Source organism: Cervus elaphus, chromosome 26, assembly GCF_910594005.1.
Source record: "Cervus elaphus chromosome 26, mCerEla1.1, whole genome shotgun sequence".
In the NCBI taxonomy this organism is placed as follows: domain Eukaryota; kingdom Metazoa; phylum Chordata; class Mammalia; order Artiodactyla; family Cervidae; genus Cervus; species Cervus elaphus.
This window is the reverse complement of record NC_057840.1, coordinates 43142840-43157126: the sequence shown is the minus strand read 5'-3', so window position 1 is coordinate 43157126 and position 14287 is coordinate 43142840. Positions and strand designations below refer to the sequence as shown.

General features: G+C 46.5%; 1 protein-coding gene and 1 non-coding gene across 6 annotated transcripts in view; both read left to right on the top strand.

Moving 5' to 3' along the window:
* The first annotated feature begins 8505 nt into the window (after positions 1-8505).
* On the top strand, positions 8506-8577 carry TRNAG-UCC. The gene has a single exon. It is a non-coding gene; the product is annotated as a tRNA-Gly (tRNA).
* Positions 8578-12819: 4242 nt separating this feature from the next.
* AGPAT4 (1-acylglycerol-3-phosphate O-acyltransferase 4) overlaps positions 12820-14287 on the top strand; it is a 126536-nt gene continuing 125068 nt past the window's right edge. Inside the window, exon 1 of one of the 5 annotated variants that reach the window (XM_043888475.1) lies at positions 12820-12966. In XM_043888475.1, the coding sequence (XP_043744410.1) occupies positions 12936-12966 (31 nt within the window). In that variant the 5' untranslated portion in view covers positions 12820-12935. Of the gene's footprint in view, positions 12967-13406; positions 13648-14287 lie in introns of those variants that run through there. The other 4 variants (XM_043888479.1, XM_043888478.1, XM_043888474.1 and 1 more) reach the window with 4 other exon arrangements.

Here is a 14287-nt window from a genome sequence, read left to right as displayed (position 1 = left end):
CATTTCCTTTGCTGAATGGTATCTTAGAGTCTAAGCATGCCTCACTTCCTATGTTTGTTCTTCGTATGTTCTGTTTTGCTGTGTATCGGGTTATTGTTCACTATCACACATAAAGCCTCGGTGAAGACTGTTGAATGTTGTGCGTGCATTTCCACCGAGCGTTCCCCTAAGGGTAGAATTGCTGGATCACAGGGGTTGAACATCTTCGACTTCATTAGGACCCATGACACCACTTGCCAAAGTGACTGCGTCTCTTTACCCCCCTCCAGGAGTGCTTGTCCCCTGGCTTCATGGTCTTGTCAACAGCAGGTGTATTTCATCTTTTGTTTGGTATTCATTCTGATGGGTGTGTAGTAGCGAGGTTGATCATCTTTTCAAAGCTGTGTTGATTTGAACATTCTCTTTTGTGAAGTGCCGGTTCATATTCTTCACACTTTTTCCATGAGGTTGACTTTTTCTTACTGGTTTGAAGAATATTTTAGCCCATTCTGGATAAGGGCTCTTTGTTAATCATTTATATAATGAACACCTTCTTGTTTTTGTAGCTTGTCTTTTGACTCTCTTAATCCTAACTTTTGATGAACAGAGCTTTATTTGGGGGGGTCATCCAGTTTCTCAGTCTTTTCCTTTTTGAATCCTGTTTAGGAAAATTTTCCCTTTCCCAAAGTCCTGAAGACAGTTTCCTATTTTTGTCTTACTGTTTTGTCTTTCACTTTTAAATCTCGATGCACCTGGGAATGACTTCTGTGTATGGTATGAAGTAAGAGTCGAGTTTTATTTTTTGTGTGGTTTTTCTAATTGACTCAGCAAATTAATACTTCATTAATTTTTTACTGACTACTCTTTCCCCGCTGCCCCGTGGTGCTGCTGTCATCATAAATCAAGTGCCTAGAAAAGCAGAGGTCTATTTCTGGACTTTCTGTTTGGTTTCATTGGTCAGTTTTCTATTCTTGCACTGCTTCAATCAATGTAGCTATAGAATATGTGCCCCAAGCTCTGGGGTCTGAAGACTGGGTCCTCTCTCCTTGTTCTCCTTGACTCTTTGCATTTCCATACAAGTGTTAGAAACACCCTCACATCTGCTGACTTTGAAAGGATTGCATTGAAACTACAGATCAGGTTAGAGAAAATTTGCACTTTTTATATGAATACTTGAATCTGTGTCTATGGTACAGTCCTTGATTCACTTAAACCTTCTCTAATTTCTCTAGGTAGAATTTTATGGGGCTTCCCTGGTAGCTCAGTTGGGAAAGAATCTGCCTGCAAAGCAGGAGACCTAGGTTTGATCCCTGGGTTGGGAAGATACCCTGGAGAAGGAAATGGCAACCCACTCCAGTATTCTTGCCTGGAGAATTCCATGGCCAGAGGAGCCTGGTGGGCTACAGTCCATGGAGCTGCAAGAGTTGGACACAACTTAGCAACTAAACCATCCATGTAAAATCTTACACATCTTTCATTAGACTCATCCTTAATTATTTGAGTTTTTAATGCCATTGTAGATATTTTTGTTTTGAACATCATTTTTCTAATGGTTCATGACTAGTGCATGTTTTGATCCTCCTGAGCTGTGTGACAAACCAGCTAAGCTTCATGTTGTGAAATGATAGCACTTCTGTGATGCCCGTGGCATCTGTGAATGAGCAAGTGGGCCAAGGCACCAGGAGAATGTCACCCCTCTGCCTCTGGGTGTGAAAATGGTGGGTGGGGGAGCTCAAATGACTGGGGCAAGCATCTGGAAGCTTCTCTGCGAACATGTGGGGCACTGGGCCGCCTCGGGGACGGGTCATGGACCCGTTCACGAGCCGTCTGACAGCTCAGCATCGGTTCCGAGAGGGAGAGCCCCGAGGGCCACCCTGCAGAGCCAGCGTTTTTGGAAGCCCTCCGCCTTCCCCCAATGAAGCCTGGAGTTATGCAGCACCACTTCTACACCCTTCTACGGGTTACCCAGATTTGAGGGGAGGGGAAGGAAGCCCCATCTCTTGAGAGGTGAGGAGTAAAGTCACACTGCAGAGGACTGTGTGGGCAGAAGAGGTTGCTGTGGGCGCCTTTGGAAAACACACCTGTCACATGATATGCAATCACCACTGGTGTCAGCAAGGTGACCTTGCAAAACTCATTGACTCGAATGTTATATTAGACCCTTCTGGAATTTGATTTATACATGTTGCCAGAGGAGAAAGGTGAGCAGGAGACTCTGGGTTCCAGGAGCTCCAAAGAGATCAGATTCCCAAGATGCCCAAGTCTCTCACATAAGACAGCCAAGTACAGTCAACCCTCTGCTTGGCTGAATCTGAGGGTGTGGAAGCTGTACCCACCAAGGCTGATGCTTTGCAGATTTCATTTCTCCTTTGTGGCTCAGACAGTAAAGAATCTGCCTGCAATGCAGGAGACCTGGGTTCGATCCCCACATTGGGAAGATTCCCCCGGAGAAGGGAATGGCAACCCATTCCATTATTCTTCTCTGGAAAGAATTTTCTCATGGAAAATCCCATGGACAGAGGAGCCTGGAGGGCTACAGTTCATGGGAGTCACAAAGAGTCGGACACGACTGAAGCAACTAACACTTTTCCAATCTTCATACTTTCTACGCCTAGTTCAGTCCTTGGTTTCTTCATTGACCCATAAGTGAATCTGTTATGTTGTTGAGTTTGCTTTCTTTCCATTCACAGGATACAATCATTTTGAAAATCATTCTATAAAAAGACAGACAGTGCTAAGGTCACAAAGAAAAGCTGGGAGGGAGTGGTGGATAGTGACGGGTGTGGGGACAGGGAAGGATACAGCTTCTTCCTAAACAGAATTTTTGCGGCCCTGGATTCATTTTTTAGGTCCCAAACTATACAGTTGGCTTGAAAACATTTATTTCAAAATTTAACTAAACCTTGGTTAAGATCCCCATTAAGAGGTTGCTCTTAGAAACAAATAGCTCAGACCCTCCTTTTCATCTCAGCAAAGAATCGATTTTCAAAGCCTTTGGGATATTCCTCCTCCGGCCCTTGTTCCTGGGGCCAGCTCAGGGTGGGTCACAAGAAGACCCACCTCCTACGTAGTGAGCGTTTGGAGCCTGGAGATCCACACAGAAGAAATGCCTGAAGGGGACTGAGCACCAGCTCGTGGAAGATGCAACATGAGTCAACCACAGGCCGCAGACTTCAGGGAAGGGACGTGAGCATTCAGAGACCTGCTCTCACAGCGATTCACGTGCCGCTCAGAGGCAAAACCTGGCTCTCTCCGAGGGCAAGGACTAAGCTCCACGGTCGCTAAGAGGGGACCCAGCATCGCTGAGTGAGCCGGTCCCAAGAACTCCAGGGCTGGCAGTGCAGGCGCCCAGGGCGCAGACAGTGGGGGACCCAGAATGAGGGATAAAGCCATTCTGCCCGAGTCAACGGAACAACCTCCTGAGTAGGATTTGGAAAATCTGAGGCAAAGCACAGCAACTGGAGGAAAACATCCCCAAGGCCCGCTTCTCGGTGGCCAGCCAGGAAAAACACAGTTGGTGGGAGCGGAGCCAAGACTGCCGAGGAGAGAAACAGCAACTGTGGGTTTAGGGGCAGGTGGTGCCAATGCCTGGGTCAGTGCGGGAGGTGCCCTGGCCCCCACACAGCGGGGGTGTTGGGGGCGCTCACAGCAAACCTCAGGGGACAAACACAGCTCGGCTAGGAGCTGAGGGGTGTGGGAGCGGCGGGCGGAGCCGCGGGGCGGTCAGCCCCCGCGGGCATCGCTCCCTTCCCTGAGGCATGCCCGTTTCTCTTCTGCTTTGGCTGTGCTGAGTCCCCTGCCCCCCACCCCTTTTCCCTCTGGCAAAGGTCCCTGCTCAGCCAGCTGCCCCAGATCTGCCTCTGGGCACCAGCCACGTCCACTGCCCTGGGCCACAGGGTCCTTTGGGAGCCATCTGGCTGGCGTGCCTGGCAGCTTCAGCTTGGAGCAAGGCTCAAGTCCCCTGGACCGGCTGGAGTGGGATGCGGGTGGGTCTCTGGGGTGGGGCAGGGAGGGGGGTGCTTCCGTCTTCCTGATTGTCTCAAGGGGTCCCCCATCCTTCAGCTCTCCTCCTCGGGAAAGGCTGCACACAGTTGCAACAGGATTGAATCTCCTACGCCAGAGTCCTGACCCAGCTGGGTTTTCTCCAGAAGCCCACCCTCATTCTGTGTCAGCACACTCAGAACATGGAGAAGGAGATGGCACCCCACTCCAGTACTCTTGCCTGGAGAATCCCGTGGACAGAGGGCCTTGGTGGGCTGCTATCATGGGGTCACACAGAATCAGACATGACTGAAGCAACTTAGCATGCATGCATTGGAGAAGGAAATGGCAACCCACTCCAGTGTTCTTGCCTGGAGAATCCCAGGGACGGGGGAGCCTGGTGGGCTGCCGTCCATGGGGTCGCACAGAGTTGGACACGACTGAGGTGACTTAGCAGCAGCGGCAGCAACCCACTCAGAACAGGGGGAGATGTGTTCAGTTACATGGCAGGAGAAAGGGGCCGGGCTTCCCAGGTGGCTCGGTGGTAGAGAATCCGCCTGCCGATGCAGGAGGCACGGGTTTGATCCCTGACCCAGGAAGATCCCCCGGGCCTCGGAGCAGCTAAGTGCGTGTGCCCCAACTCCTGAGCCTGTCCTCCAGAGCCCAGGAACTGCAACTACTGAGCTCCTGGGTTATAACTCCTGAAGCCTGTGGGTCCGAGAGCCCGTGCTCTGCACCAAGAGGAGCCGCTGCCGCGAGGAGCCCTTGCGCTGCGATGAGAGCCCCCGCTTGCTGCTAGAGAAGAGTACACAGCAGTGAAGACCCGGCACGGCCGAAAATCAATACAAATACATATAGAATTTTCTAAAAAAGAAATCTGTTTCGGATGTGTGAAACAAAAATGTGATGGAATTTTCTATACTACTATGATCACAGGGAAATAAACTATGCCTACCCTGACAGCTTTGTTGATAAAGAATCTCCCTGCAGTTCAGGAGACCTGGGTTCGACCCCTGGGTTGGGAAGGTTCCCCTGGAGAAGGGAAAGGCTACCCACTCCACCCATTCTCGCCTGGAGAATTCCATGGACTGTATAGTCCATAGGGTCACAAAGAGTTGGACACGACCGAGTGACTTTCACTTGCAAACTACACCTGCATGCGAGCAAAGATGGAAAAAGAACATGATACGTGAAAATGAGGGAGGGGACTTCGTGGAGTTAAAGCTTTTTCTTGAAAGTATTTTTAACATATGAAAATAAGGATAAAAAGGATTGCTCAAAAGAAACTACTTTGAGTTACAGAAGTGGCAACAGAGAGTCCCAGCTACCCATTGGAAAAAGGAGACCTAGTGATGATGTCATTGATTCAGTTAGTATTGACAAAGTCTTTCGACATGTCAGATCTTTGAAAACAAAGATCTTAACCTCACAAGCTAGGCAAGAATAAACCTATAGGAGCAACAACCAATTGGATGTCATTGCATAAAGCGCATTGATACAGAGACACTCGGACCAGTTTTCCCTTTAAAGAGTTGAGGGCTTCCTGGAGGAGGTGGCCAGTAAGTCTTAGAGGCCGAGAGAGCAAAGTCAGCTGGTGAACGGTGGAAGAAGGGTGATCCTTGGAGAGGTATGGAAAAAGGCAAGACGTGAGAGGTAGAGCCGGATCATAAAGGGCATTGCACGCGATCCAAAGGAGTTTAAGTTTTATACAGTAAGTCCCCTACGTACGAACTAGTTTCATTCCAAGAGTGTGTTAGTAAGTCCAACAAAGTTAGCCTAGGTACCCAGCTAACACAGTCGGCTGTATAGTACTGCACTGTAATAGGTTTATAATGCTTTTCACACAAACAATACATAAAAAAACAAACACAAAAAAATAGAGAAAGCATTTCTAACCTTACAGTACAGACCTTGAAAAGTACAGTAGTACCAGCTGCTGTTTTTACGCTTGCTTCCAAACATCCTGGGCTTGAAATAAAGATGCTGTACTAATGTCCTCTATGCAGTGTGTGTGTGTGTGTGTGTGTGTGCTCAGTCATTCAGTTGTGTCCAACTCTTTGCAACCCCAAGAACTGTAGCCCGCCAGGTTTCTCTGTCCATGGAATTCTCCGGGCAAGAATTCTGGAGCGGGTTGCCCTTTCCTACTCCAGGGCATCTTCCTGACCGGGGATTGAACCCAAGTCTCTTGCAACTCCGGCCTTGGTAGGTGGATTCTTATCACTGTCCTGTACAGTGAAGGACGCAAAAGCACAACCACTTAGAGGACGCGTGCATGTGACAGTGTATGCCAGACACGTGAAGTAACTTGTGATTGGATGTGCAAAGGCATGTTTGCGTCTTTGAAAGTTTGTATATAGGGGACTTACTGTACTGAAAAAAAATCTGAAGCAGGTTTTTTTTTTTTTTTTTTTTTTTGCAGACAACCAGGAGAGAAGTCCTGAGCAGCACCAGTGGAGAGGGCTCTTGGTAAATGTCTTTGAGAAGAGGATTCACAGGATGGTGTGGGCATGGTGTGGGGAGAAAGACTGCAAGAAGAATTGGAAAGAATCAGGTAACTCTGACATTACCTTTCACCACAACAGGGAACCAGAAACTTGCAGAAAGGACTGCGGAACACTGGCTAGGTTGGGGTCAAAAGTTTTTGGAAGTGTTCAATTGCAGAAGCCTTTAGGATGGCTAGCTTCCCTGAAGTGTCTCAGTGTTAAAGAATCTGCCTGCCAATGCAGGAGATGTCAGAGACATGCATTCAATCCGTGGGTCAGAAAGATGCCCCTGGAGAAGAAATGGCAACTCACTCTAGTATTTTTGCCTGGAGAATCCCATGGAGCCTAGTGGGCTGCAGTCCATGGGATCGAAAAGAGTCGGACATGACTGAGCAACTAAGCACTTGGCACTTGGCACTTTAGTATGTTTTCCTGGAGATATTCATCAGCTAATTAGGTAAATGGGTCTGAGGTTTAGAAGACAGAGGCCAACCAAAAATATGGATCTGAAAGTCATCTGTATTTTAGTGAATGAGATGTGTGCTGAGTTATTTCAGTTGTGTCTGACTCTTTGTGACTCTATGGACTATAGCCCACTGGGCTCCTCTGTCCATGGGATTCTCCAGGCAAGAATACTGGAGTGAGTTACCATGCCCTCCTCCAGGGGATCTTCCCGACCCAGGGATAGAACCCTGTCTGTTAAGTCTCCTGAACTGGCAGGCAGGTTCTTTACCATTAGCACCACCTGGGAAGTCCAAATGAATTGGGTAGGACAGAGAAAAGAATGACAGTATTTTTGGAGGTTCTAGCTATTTTAAGTGCTTCACATACACTGTCTCATTTAAACGTCACAATCACTCCATGAATTTGATGTAGGAGGAAGCTGAGGCTCCAAAAAGTTAAATGAAGAATTAGGAGTCTGTTGTAAGTAACTCAAAGGAAAACTTAAAAACATACAGGGGAAGAAAAAAAAAAAAACATACAGGGGATGCTCATGCACCCAAGGACAGAGATGAGAGAGGGAAGAACCACATTCTCTTATTTTTATTTGCAAAGCTCCCTTTGGCAAAGGTAGCTGGGTGAGGAACAAGCAGATTGGAAAGTGGCAAAGCAGAAACAAGGGGACCTGTGGAGCCCATTTTCCTTTCTGTCGCCTCTTACAAATCAGTCGTGGAGCTAAGTTTTATTCAGCTAGACTTGGCTTTGGCCTGAAACCAAGATAAAATGAGTGATCATGGGGAACAGATGTCACCTGCTCTTTTGCCAACTTTCCTCTGATAGTTGCCAAATTCCAAGATTAATTTTCTTTGGGTAAAACTAAGCACAAACTCAAGTGTACGGCGTATAGATGGGCTTTTAATAACTACTCTGAGAACAATGAACGTGAGTTCAAGTAGAAATTCTCTTTTTAACATTTTGATGCCAAGAGATTTTCTTTCAGACTTGCTTTTCATCTGAGAGCCGGAGGAATACGGCGGAAAGAATCCCGAGGTGGGGAATCATTAAAAACTGCGGCTTTGTTTCAGTTCCGTTTCCTGTTTGTGGGGGAACCCAGGGCGAGCAGACTCAAGCCCTCCTGGACTCTGAAGTGTCTTCTGTAAAATGAGGGATCTGGACTCAGACAAGTACTTCTCAGGCTTTCATGTGCACGTGCGTTCCCTGGGGATGTTGGGAAAATGCAGTTTCTGATTTACCAGGTCTGGGGTGGGGCCCCAGACTCTGCATTGCTAATAAGCTCCCATCCTTGTGGTCCAGGATCAGACCATACTTTAAGTAGATCACCCTCCAAGGTGCCCCTGGACTTCCCTGGTGGATCAGAGGGTAAAGAATCTGCCTGCCATTCAGGAGCCCCAGGTTTGATCTCTGGGTTGGGAAGATCCCCTAGAGAAGGGTATGGCAACCCACTCCAGTATTCTTGCCTGGAGAATCCCATGGACAGAGGAGCCTGGCGGGCTACAGTCCATGGGGTCACAAGGAGTTGGACACGACTGAGCGACTAACACACACCAAGGTGTCACTAGGCTGTAACTTGCCAGATAAAGAAAAGCATTATTGAGGGACTTCCCTGGTGGTCCAGTGGCTGAGACTCTGCACTTCCAATGCAGGGGCCCAGGTTCAATCCCTGGCTGGGGAACTAGATCCCACATGCAGCAACTGATTGTGAATGCTGCAGATAAAAAACTTAAGCCAAATAAATAAATAAGTAAAAATAAATATTAAAAAAAGAAAAGCATTATGTCACCAGTTGAGAACAATATTTATTTAAAAAACAATGCTTCAGTTCTCTGTTTATAAAGGTAACCCATACTTATCAAAATTAAAAAAAAATCACACAGTATGGGGACCTCCCTGGGAGTTCAGTGATTTAAGAATCCGCTTGGCTATGCAGCACGCGTGGGCTCGATTCCTGGCCAGAGAACTAAGATTCCACATTCCTCGGAGCAACTAAGCCCGAGCGTGGGAACTGTAGCGTTCACAGGCCACAATGAAAGATCCTGAGTGATGCAATGATGATCAGGAAGCAGACAAAAAATTAATGAATTAAAAAAAAAAATCGCACAACACGTGCAGTACGAGGGCTGAAAACCACCCAGAGTGAAACACTGCTTGAAGTGGTGTTCTTTCTTTCTACTCAGTTGCAGAGAATGGGAGGGCTAAGCCTCAGTATTCCTTCTTATGATCTTGTCCTTTAAAACTGGGCTTCCCTGGTGGCTCAGACAATAAAAAAATCTGCCTGCAATGCAGAAAAACCGGGTTCAATCCCTGGTCGGGAAGATCCCGAGAAGCAAATGGCAACCCAAGTATTCTTGCCTGGAGAATCCAGAGACAGAGGACCCTGGCGGGCTACAGTCCATGGGGTTGCAAAGAGCCGGACACAAACTGAGTGACTAACACTTCCTTCCTTTAAAATCAGATTGTGAAGCTGGGATCTTTTTCCATTTGCTGCCCGTGAGTTGAGAATTAACTGATTTGAATTCAGCTCCTCCTGTTGTGGTAAATTTGCTCCTGCATCATATAGATTTCCAGTCGCTCAGAGCCAGGATAAAGGAGGAGGGAATGAGTGACTTCCCAGAGTCGTCTCTGCCAGGCTAAACGGACCCAGAGTGATCCAAAGAGAAAGGAGCTAAGTGAGTGCTGACACCAATTTCTAAGAGATTTCAAGAAAAATTCTGTTAAGATACAGTGAGAGCTGGTCAATGAACCTCAATATTTGAGGAATGACTTAGGTTGTAATCATTATTGATCAGGAAGGAATTTTGAATAATTCTCTGTGCTTACCTCATGTCTGCATGCTAAGTCGCTTCAGTTGTGTCCGACTCTTTGCGACCCTAGGGACTGTAGCCCGCCAGGCTCCTCTCTCTGTCTAAGGGGATTCTCCAGGCAAGAATACTGGAGTGAGTTGCCATCCCCTCCTCCAGGGGATCTTCCTGACCCAGCGATTGAACCATGTCTCTTTTGTCTCCTGCATTGGCAGGCAGGTTCTTTATTTACCACTAACACCACCAGTGATAGGTAAAGTTAGAGTTATTTGAATGCACTTAAAACAATTGTAATAAGAGCAACATAGCCGTAAGAGATTGCTGGCTGGTTGTGACATATGTGACATATTTGTAAGACTCAATTAGAAATGCTTGAAATATACAACTATAAATGTACGATTAAAGACCCCAATATCAAATTGAATTTATTATTTACATCTTTTGTTGCATCAAAGCAGTAGCAATTCCTAATACAGCATACAATAAAGTCATTATAATCACAAGTCTGTGATACGTTTGTATTTTATAACTGTGGAAATTTTCAACCTGTGTATACAATTTATATGGATATAGCTACTATATTCATGTTTATAACATAAGCCAAATGACAAGAAAGCAAAAATATTGTCAATGTGTTGAGAGAAAAGGCTGTTTGAAATAATGTCATTGATAACCATCTAGCATGACAGCTAAATATATAGTAGGCAACATGATACATGATATTCATCATTCGAAGTACCGGAATTTAGGTTGAAAGAAACTTTTCTAAAACACATAGTATTCAACCTTAAACAGAGGGTTCTGAAGATACTTCTCTCTGGGATTAAACATGTTACAATCATCGTTGATGATTCTTTACTTCTGTCCTAGATTGTTCTAGAAACACTAAGACTTTAGAAACCTTGAGTCTTCTGTTTTCTGATCACGATAATTTTTAATATCAAAGTTGTACTCATTGTATAAAAATTTCAAAATGCAATAAAATACAAAAAGCAAATAAAAATGACCCTCAATCTCACAGTGGAGAAAAAAATCATTAGCAGTTTAGAGACCTTTTGCACAATATGTGTTTGCTAGGACACCAGTCATTGGATTTAGGTCTCCTAGTCCAGCACAACACATCTTAGCTAATTACATCTGAAATGACTGTTTCCAAATAAGGTCACATCCTGAGGTTTTGTGTGGATGTAAATTTTAGGGGGGAGGGGGAATGCTATTCAATTCACTACATACCTAAGATAAGTTATTTGCTTGTTATTTAAGTCACTCAGTCATGTCTGACTCTTTGAGATCCCATGGACTATATAGCCCGCCAGGCTCCTCTGTCCATGGAATTCTCCAGGCTAGAATCCTGGAATGGGTTGCCATTTCCTTCTGCAGGGGATCTTCCCGACACAGGGATAGAACCCAGGTCTCCTGGGTTGTAGGCAGGCGCTTTACCTTCTGAGTCACTAGGAAAGTCCTTGTCACATAGTATCTTAACTATTTACAGTCCTTTCTTTCCTAAGACTGAGCCCCTTGGGGCAATGCCCATGTCTTGCCTTTGTTTCTGTATCTTCAGCAACTAGCACAGATACTCAAAAATATTTGTTGAACTGAATTGTTAGATCGTGATCTGGAAATTTTCACAGTTCTTTGTTCAGATAGAAATAGCTAAATCAGGATGTCTAAAATAAGGAGAGTCTCTAAATGGGACCCTGAGTAAAGCTTATAGGATTTAATTCTAGAAGGTTGTATTTCCACTTTAAATTTTTAGACGTAGTCTTTTTTCTCCCGTATTTTCCAGCTATATCTACTGAGACTGTTGTGAATAACATCATCTAAATAGGCAGTGTGAAAGTAGCAAAAATAAGCATAATAATAATGATAATCTTAATGGAATAAAGACATAAAAGTATTATGATCAGAATAAGACTTGCAACTGTCAAAAACTTTAATTTCAAATGGTTTCTATTGAAATCACTGGCTGTACTGGAAGGTGTGTGTGTGTGTGTGTGTGTGTGTGTGTGTACACGCATGCAAGCACACAGTTGTCTCTGACTCTTTGCGACACCATGGACTGTACCTCACCAGTCTCCTCTGTCCATGGATTCTCCAGGCAAGAATACTGGAGTGGGTTGCCATTTCCTATTTCAAGGGATCTTCCCCACCCAGGGATGGAACCTATGTCTTTTGCCTCTCCTAACATTAGCAGGCAGGTTCTTTACCAGCTGAGCCACTTGATATAGCACCAGATTTATGTAATTTGTAGATTTTGAAATATATCCCCATTCAGAATTCGAATATGGAAAACCATCAGTCTAAATCTGCTTGAGAAGGGCTTTGAAAAACTGGAAACAAATGGATTTTAAAACATAATTTGAAAAGTCATGAGAACTCTTTAAAATCGCACTGGTTGCAAGAACTTCGTGCAAACATCTTTTATAAACATGTCTACATGGTCAAGTTTATTTTCACATAAATATTAAAAGAAACCATTGACACAAATGTGTTTCCTGTTCTGGTCCTTGTTTATGCCTCAGATGGCCTTCATCCCTCTCATTCTTCCTCTTCATCCCCATTCATCTCTTTCCCTCTTTCAATCACAGACTATCAAAACACCACACACCCTATAGGACCCAGTCCAAACCATGGTTTGCTGAATTATGAATGCTTTTTTTTTCCCCCCTCAGCGTAACCAAAAAGAGCTCTTTCCCTTTCTGTTTTCTCATGGCACCCTGTTTTTAGCACTTTGGTAGCTCTTAGTAATTCTGCAATATGGTCTAGTTATTTGTGAACATTTTATTTTTTTCCCCTGTGGATTGTAAACATCTAAAGAACGGGGGTGAACATAGGAATCATACTTCAATACCCAAATATTATTTGTGTCAGTGGTTCTAATAGAGAGCATTTGAAGGGCACACACCTTAACTCTTTGGAGGCTGAAAGAGTTTTTTAGGCTTGTTGGAGACCTCGCATTTCCGGGGATCCAACAGCCCCGCCCTCTTTCAAAGTTATGAGGGCGCTATTTTATTGTTGAGGTCTGCCCAGACCCTAAGGCTGGGTGCGAACGCCACGTGCATGTGTTCCGGTGTGCGGGCGCGCGCAGGCAATCAACCCTGGCGGCTGCTTTGCGGGGAGAAAATTCATCGGCCTCCAAGCCTCTTCTCCCCAGTTCTTCACATCTCAGATCGCCGGAGTTTTCAGTATCATTTGGTCGAAGGTGCTTTGGGGCTCCTCCGAGTGGCACGTAATGTCCTTCCCGCGCCGCGTGCCAGTGAGAGGTGAGGGGGGCATGGCAGAGTGCGGGTCTTTTACCAAACACCGGAGGAGGCAGTTTCCAGGTCTCAGCCCAGCCGGGGCCGGCTCGGTGTGAGCTGAGGTTGGAGGAGCCATGTCGGCGCAAGGATGCAACAGGATTTGGGAGGCGCGGGCGAGAAAGAAAAAGGCCACCTAGCGGGCTTTGCCTCCGATTCTGGCAGGTTCTCCGGCCAGAGGCTGCAAACGTGAAGCCTGCCGAAGCACTTCCCTGCATTAATTGCAAGGGGAGGGGGAGGGACTCCTGTTACGGCAGCTCGTCTCTCCCTCCCCGTAACTGCTAAATTGTAGCTTTAAAAGGAAGTGACATGGGGTGGGGAGAGACGTCAGCTGAGGACCACTTTTTTTTTTTTTTTTCCTTTCCCGAAGGGTCCACCCCATGGGTGGAGTCTCGCTTTTTTCTTTCCAGTGTTGGCTGTCTTACAGCGCCTATAAACTAGTGGCAATTTCTGCACCCCAGCCTGCTCCCCTTTCAGTTTCTGATCTCTAAGTCCATGTGTCTAGGGCTGCCAGAAAGGAGGTATCTGCGGTTCGTGCTGTTTGCAGGCGGCTTCACCTCTGGGCGTGGCGGATGTGTGCGCCCCTCTGTCTCTCCCTCGTTATTTCTCTCCTTGGCTGGATTTCCCTAAAACCTCTGGAAGGGGTAGGTAAGCGAGAGGAGGCGACGAAGGCGGAGAAGGAAGTGAGGCGACCGCGGGAACGTGGAGGGGCTTTGCCGCCGCACAAGGACCATCTCTTTGTGCTCAGCCGGGGGGAGCGTGTCTGTGCGCCTAGGGATGCCGAGCTGCTGAGCTGGGGTTCATTCCCCCCCCACCCTGTCCAGCCATCCCCCACCCCCACCCCCCTCCACCTCCCCGCCTCGGGTGAAAGAATTTTCTCTGCAATAGATGAAGCCGGGGCGAAGGTTCCTGTTACCGATCGGTCTCTTTTTGTGTCAGGCAACATGTTCTTCCGTCTCTGGCGTTTCTATGGCAACCACAAAAAGACTACACCAAATGTATCCCCTCTCCCCATCGCTTTATTTGTGTTTGCTCCGCGTCGGTGGCTCTCTGCGCGCGGGTTCTCGCCCGGGGCTGCTCAGAGGCAGCCTGGCTTCGTGGCTACCCCTCCTCACCCCCCGTTTTGGTTTTTCCCTATTACAGGCGGGCTGGGGGAGGGGAGTTGTCAAGGAAACAGGCTTTTATACTTACGTCTTTATTTACTTAATTTTCAGCCTATGAAATTTTTTCCCTCATATCTGGGAATTAGAAAAACAGTGATTTGATGTTTATGTAAGTCTTCCGTTTC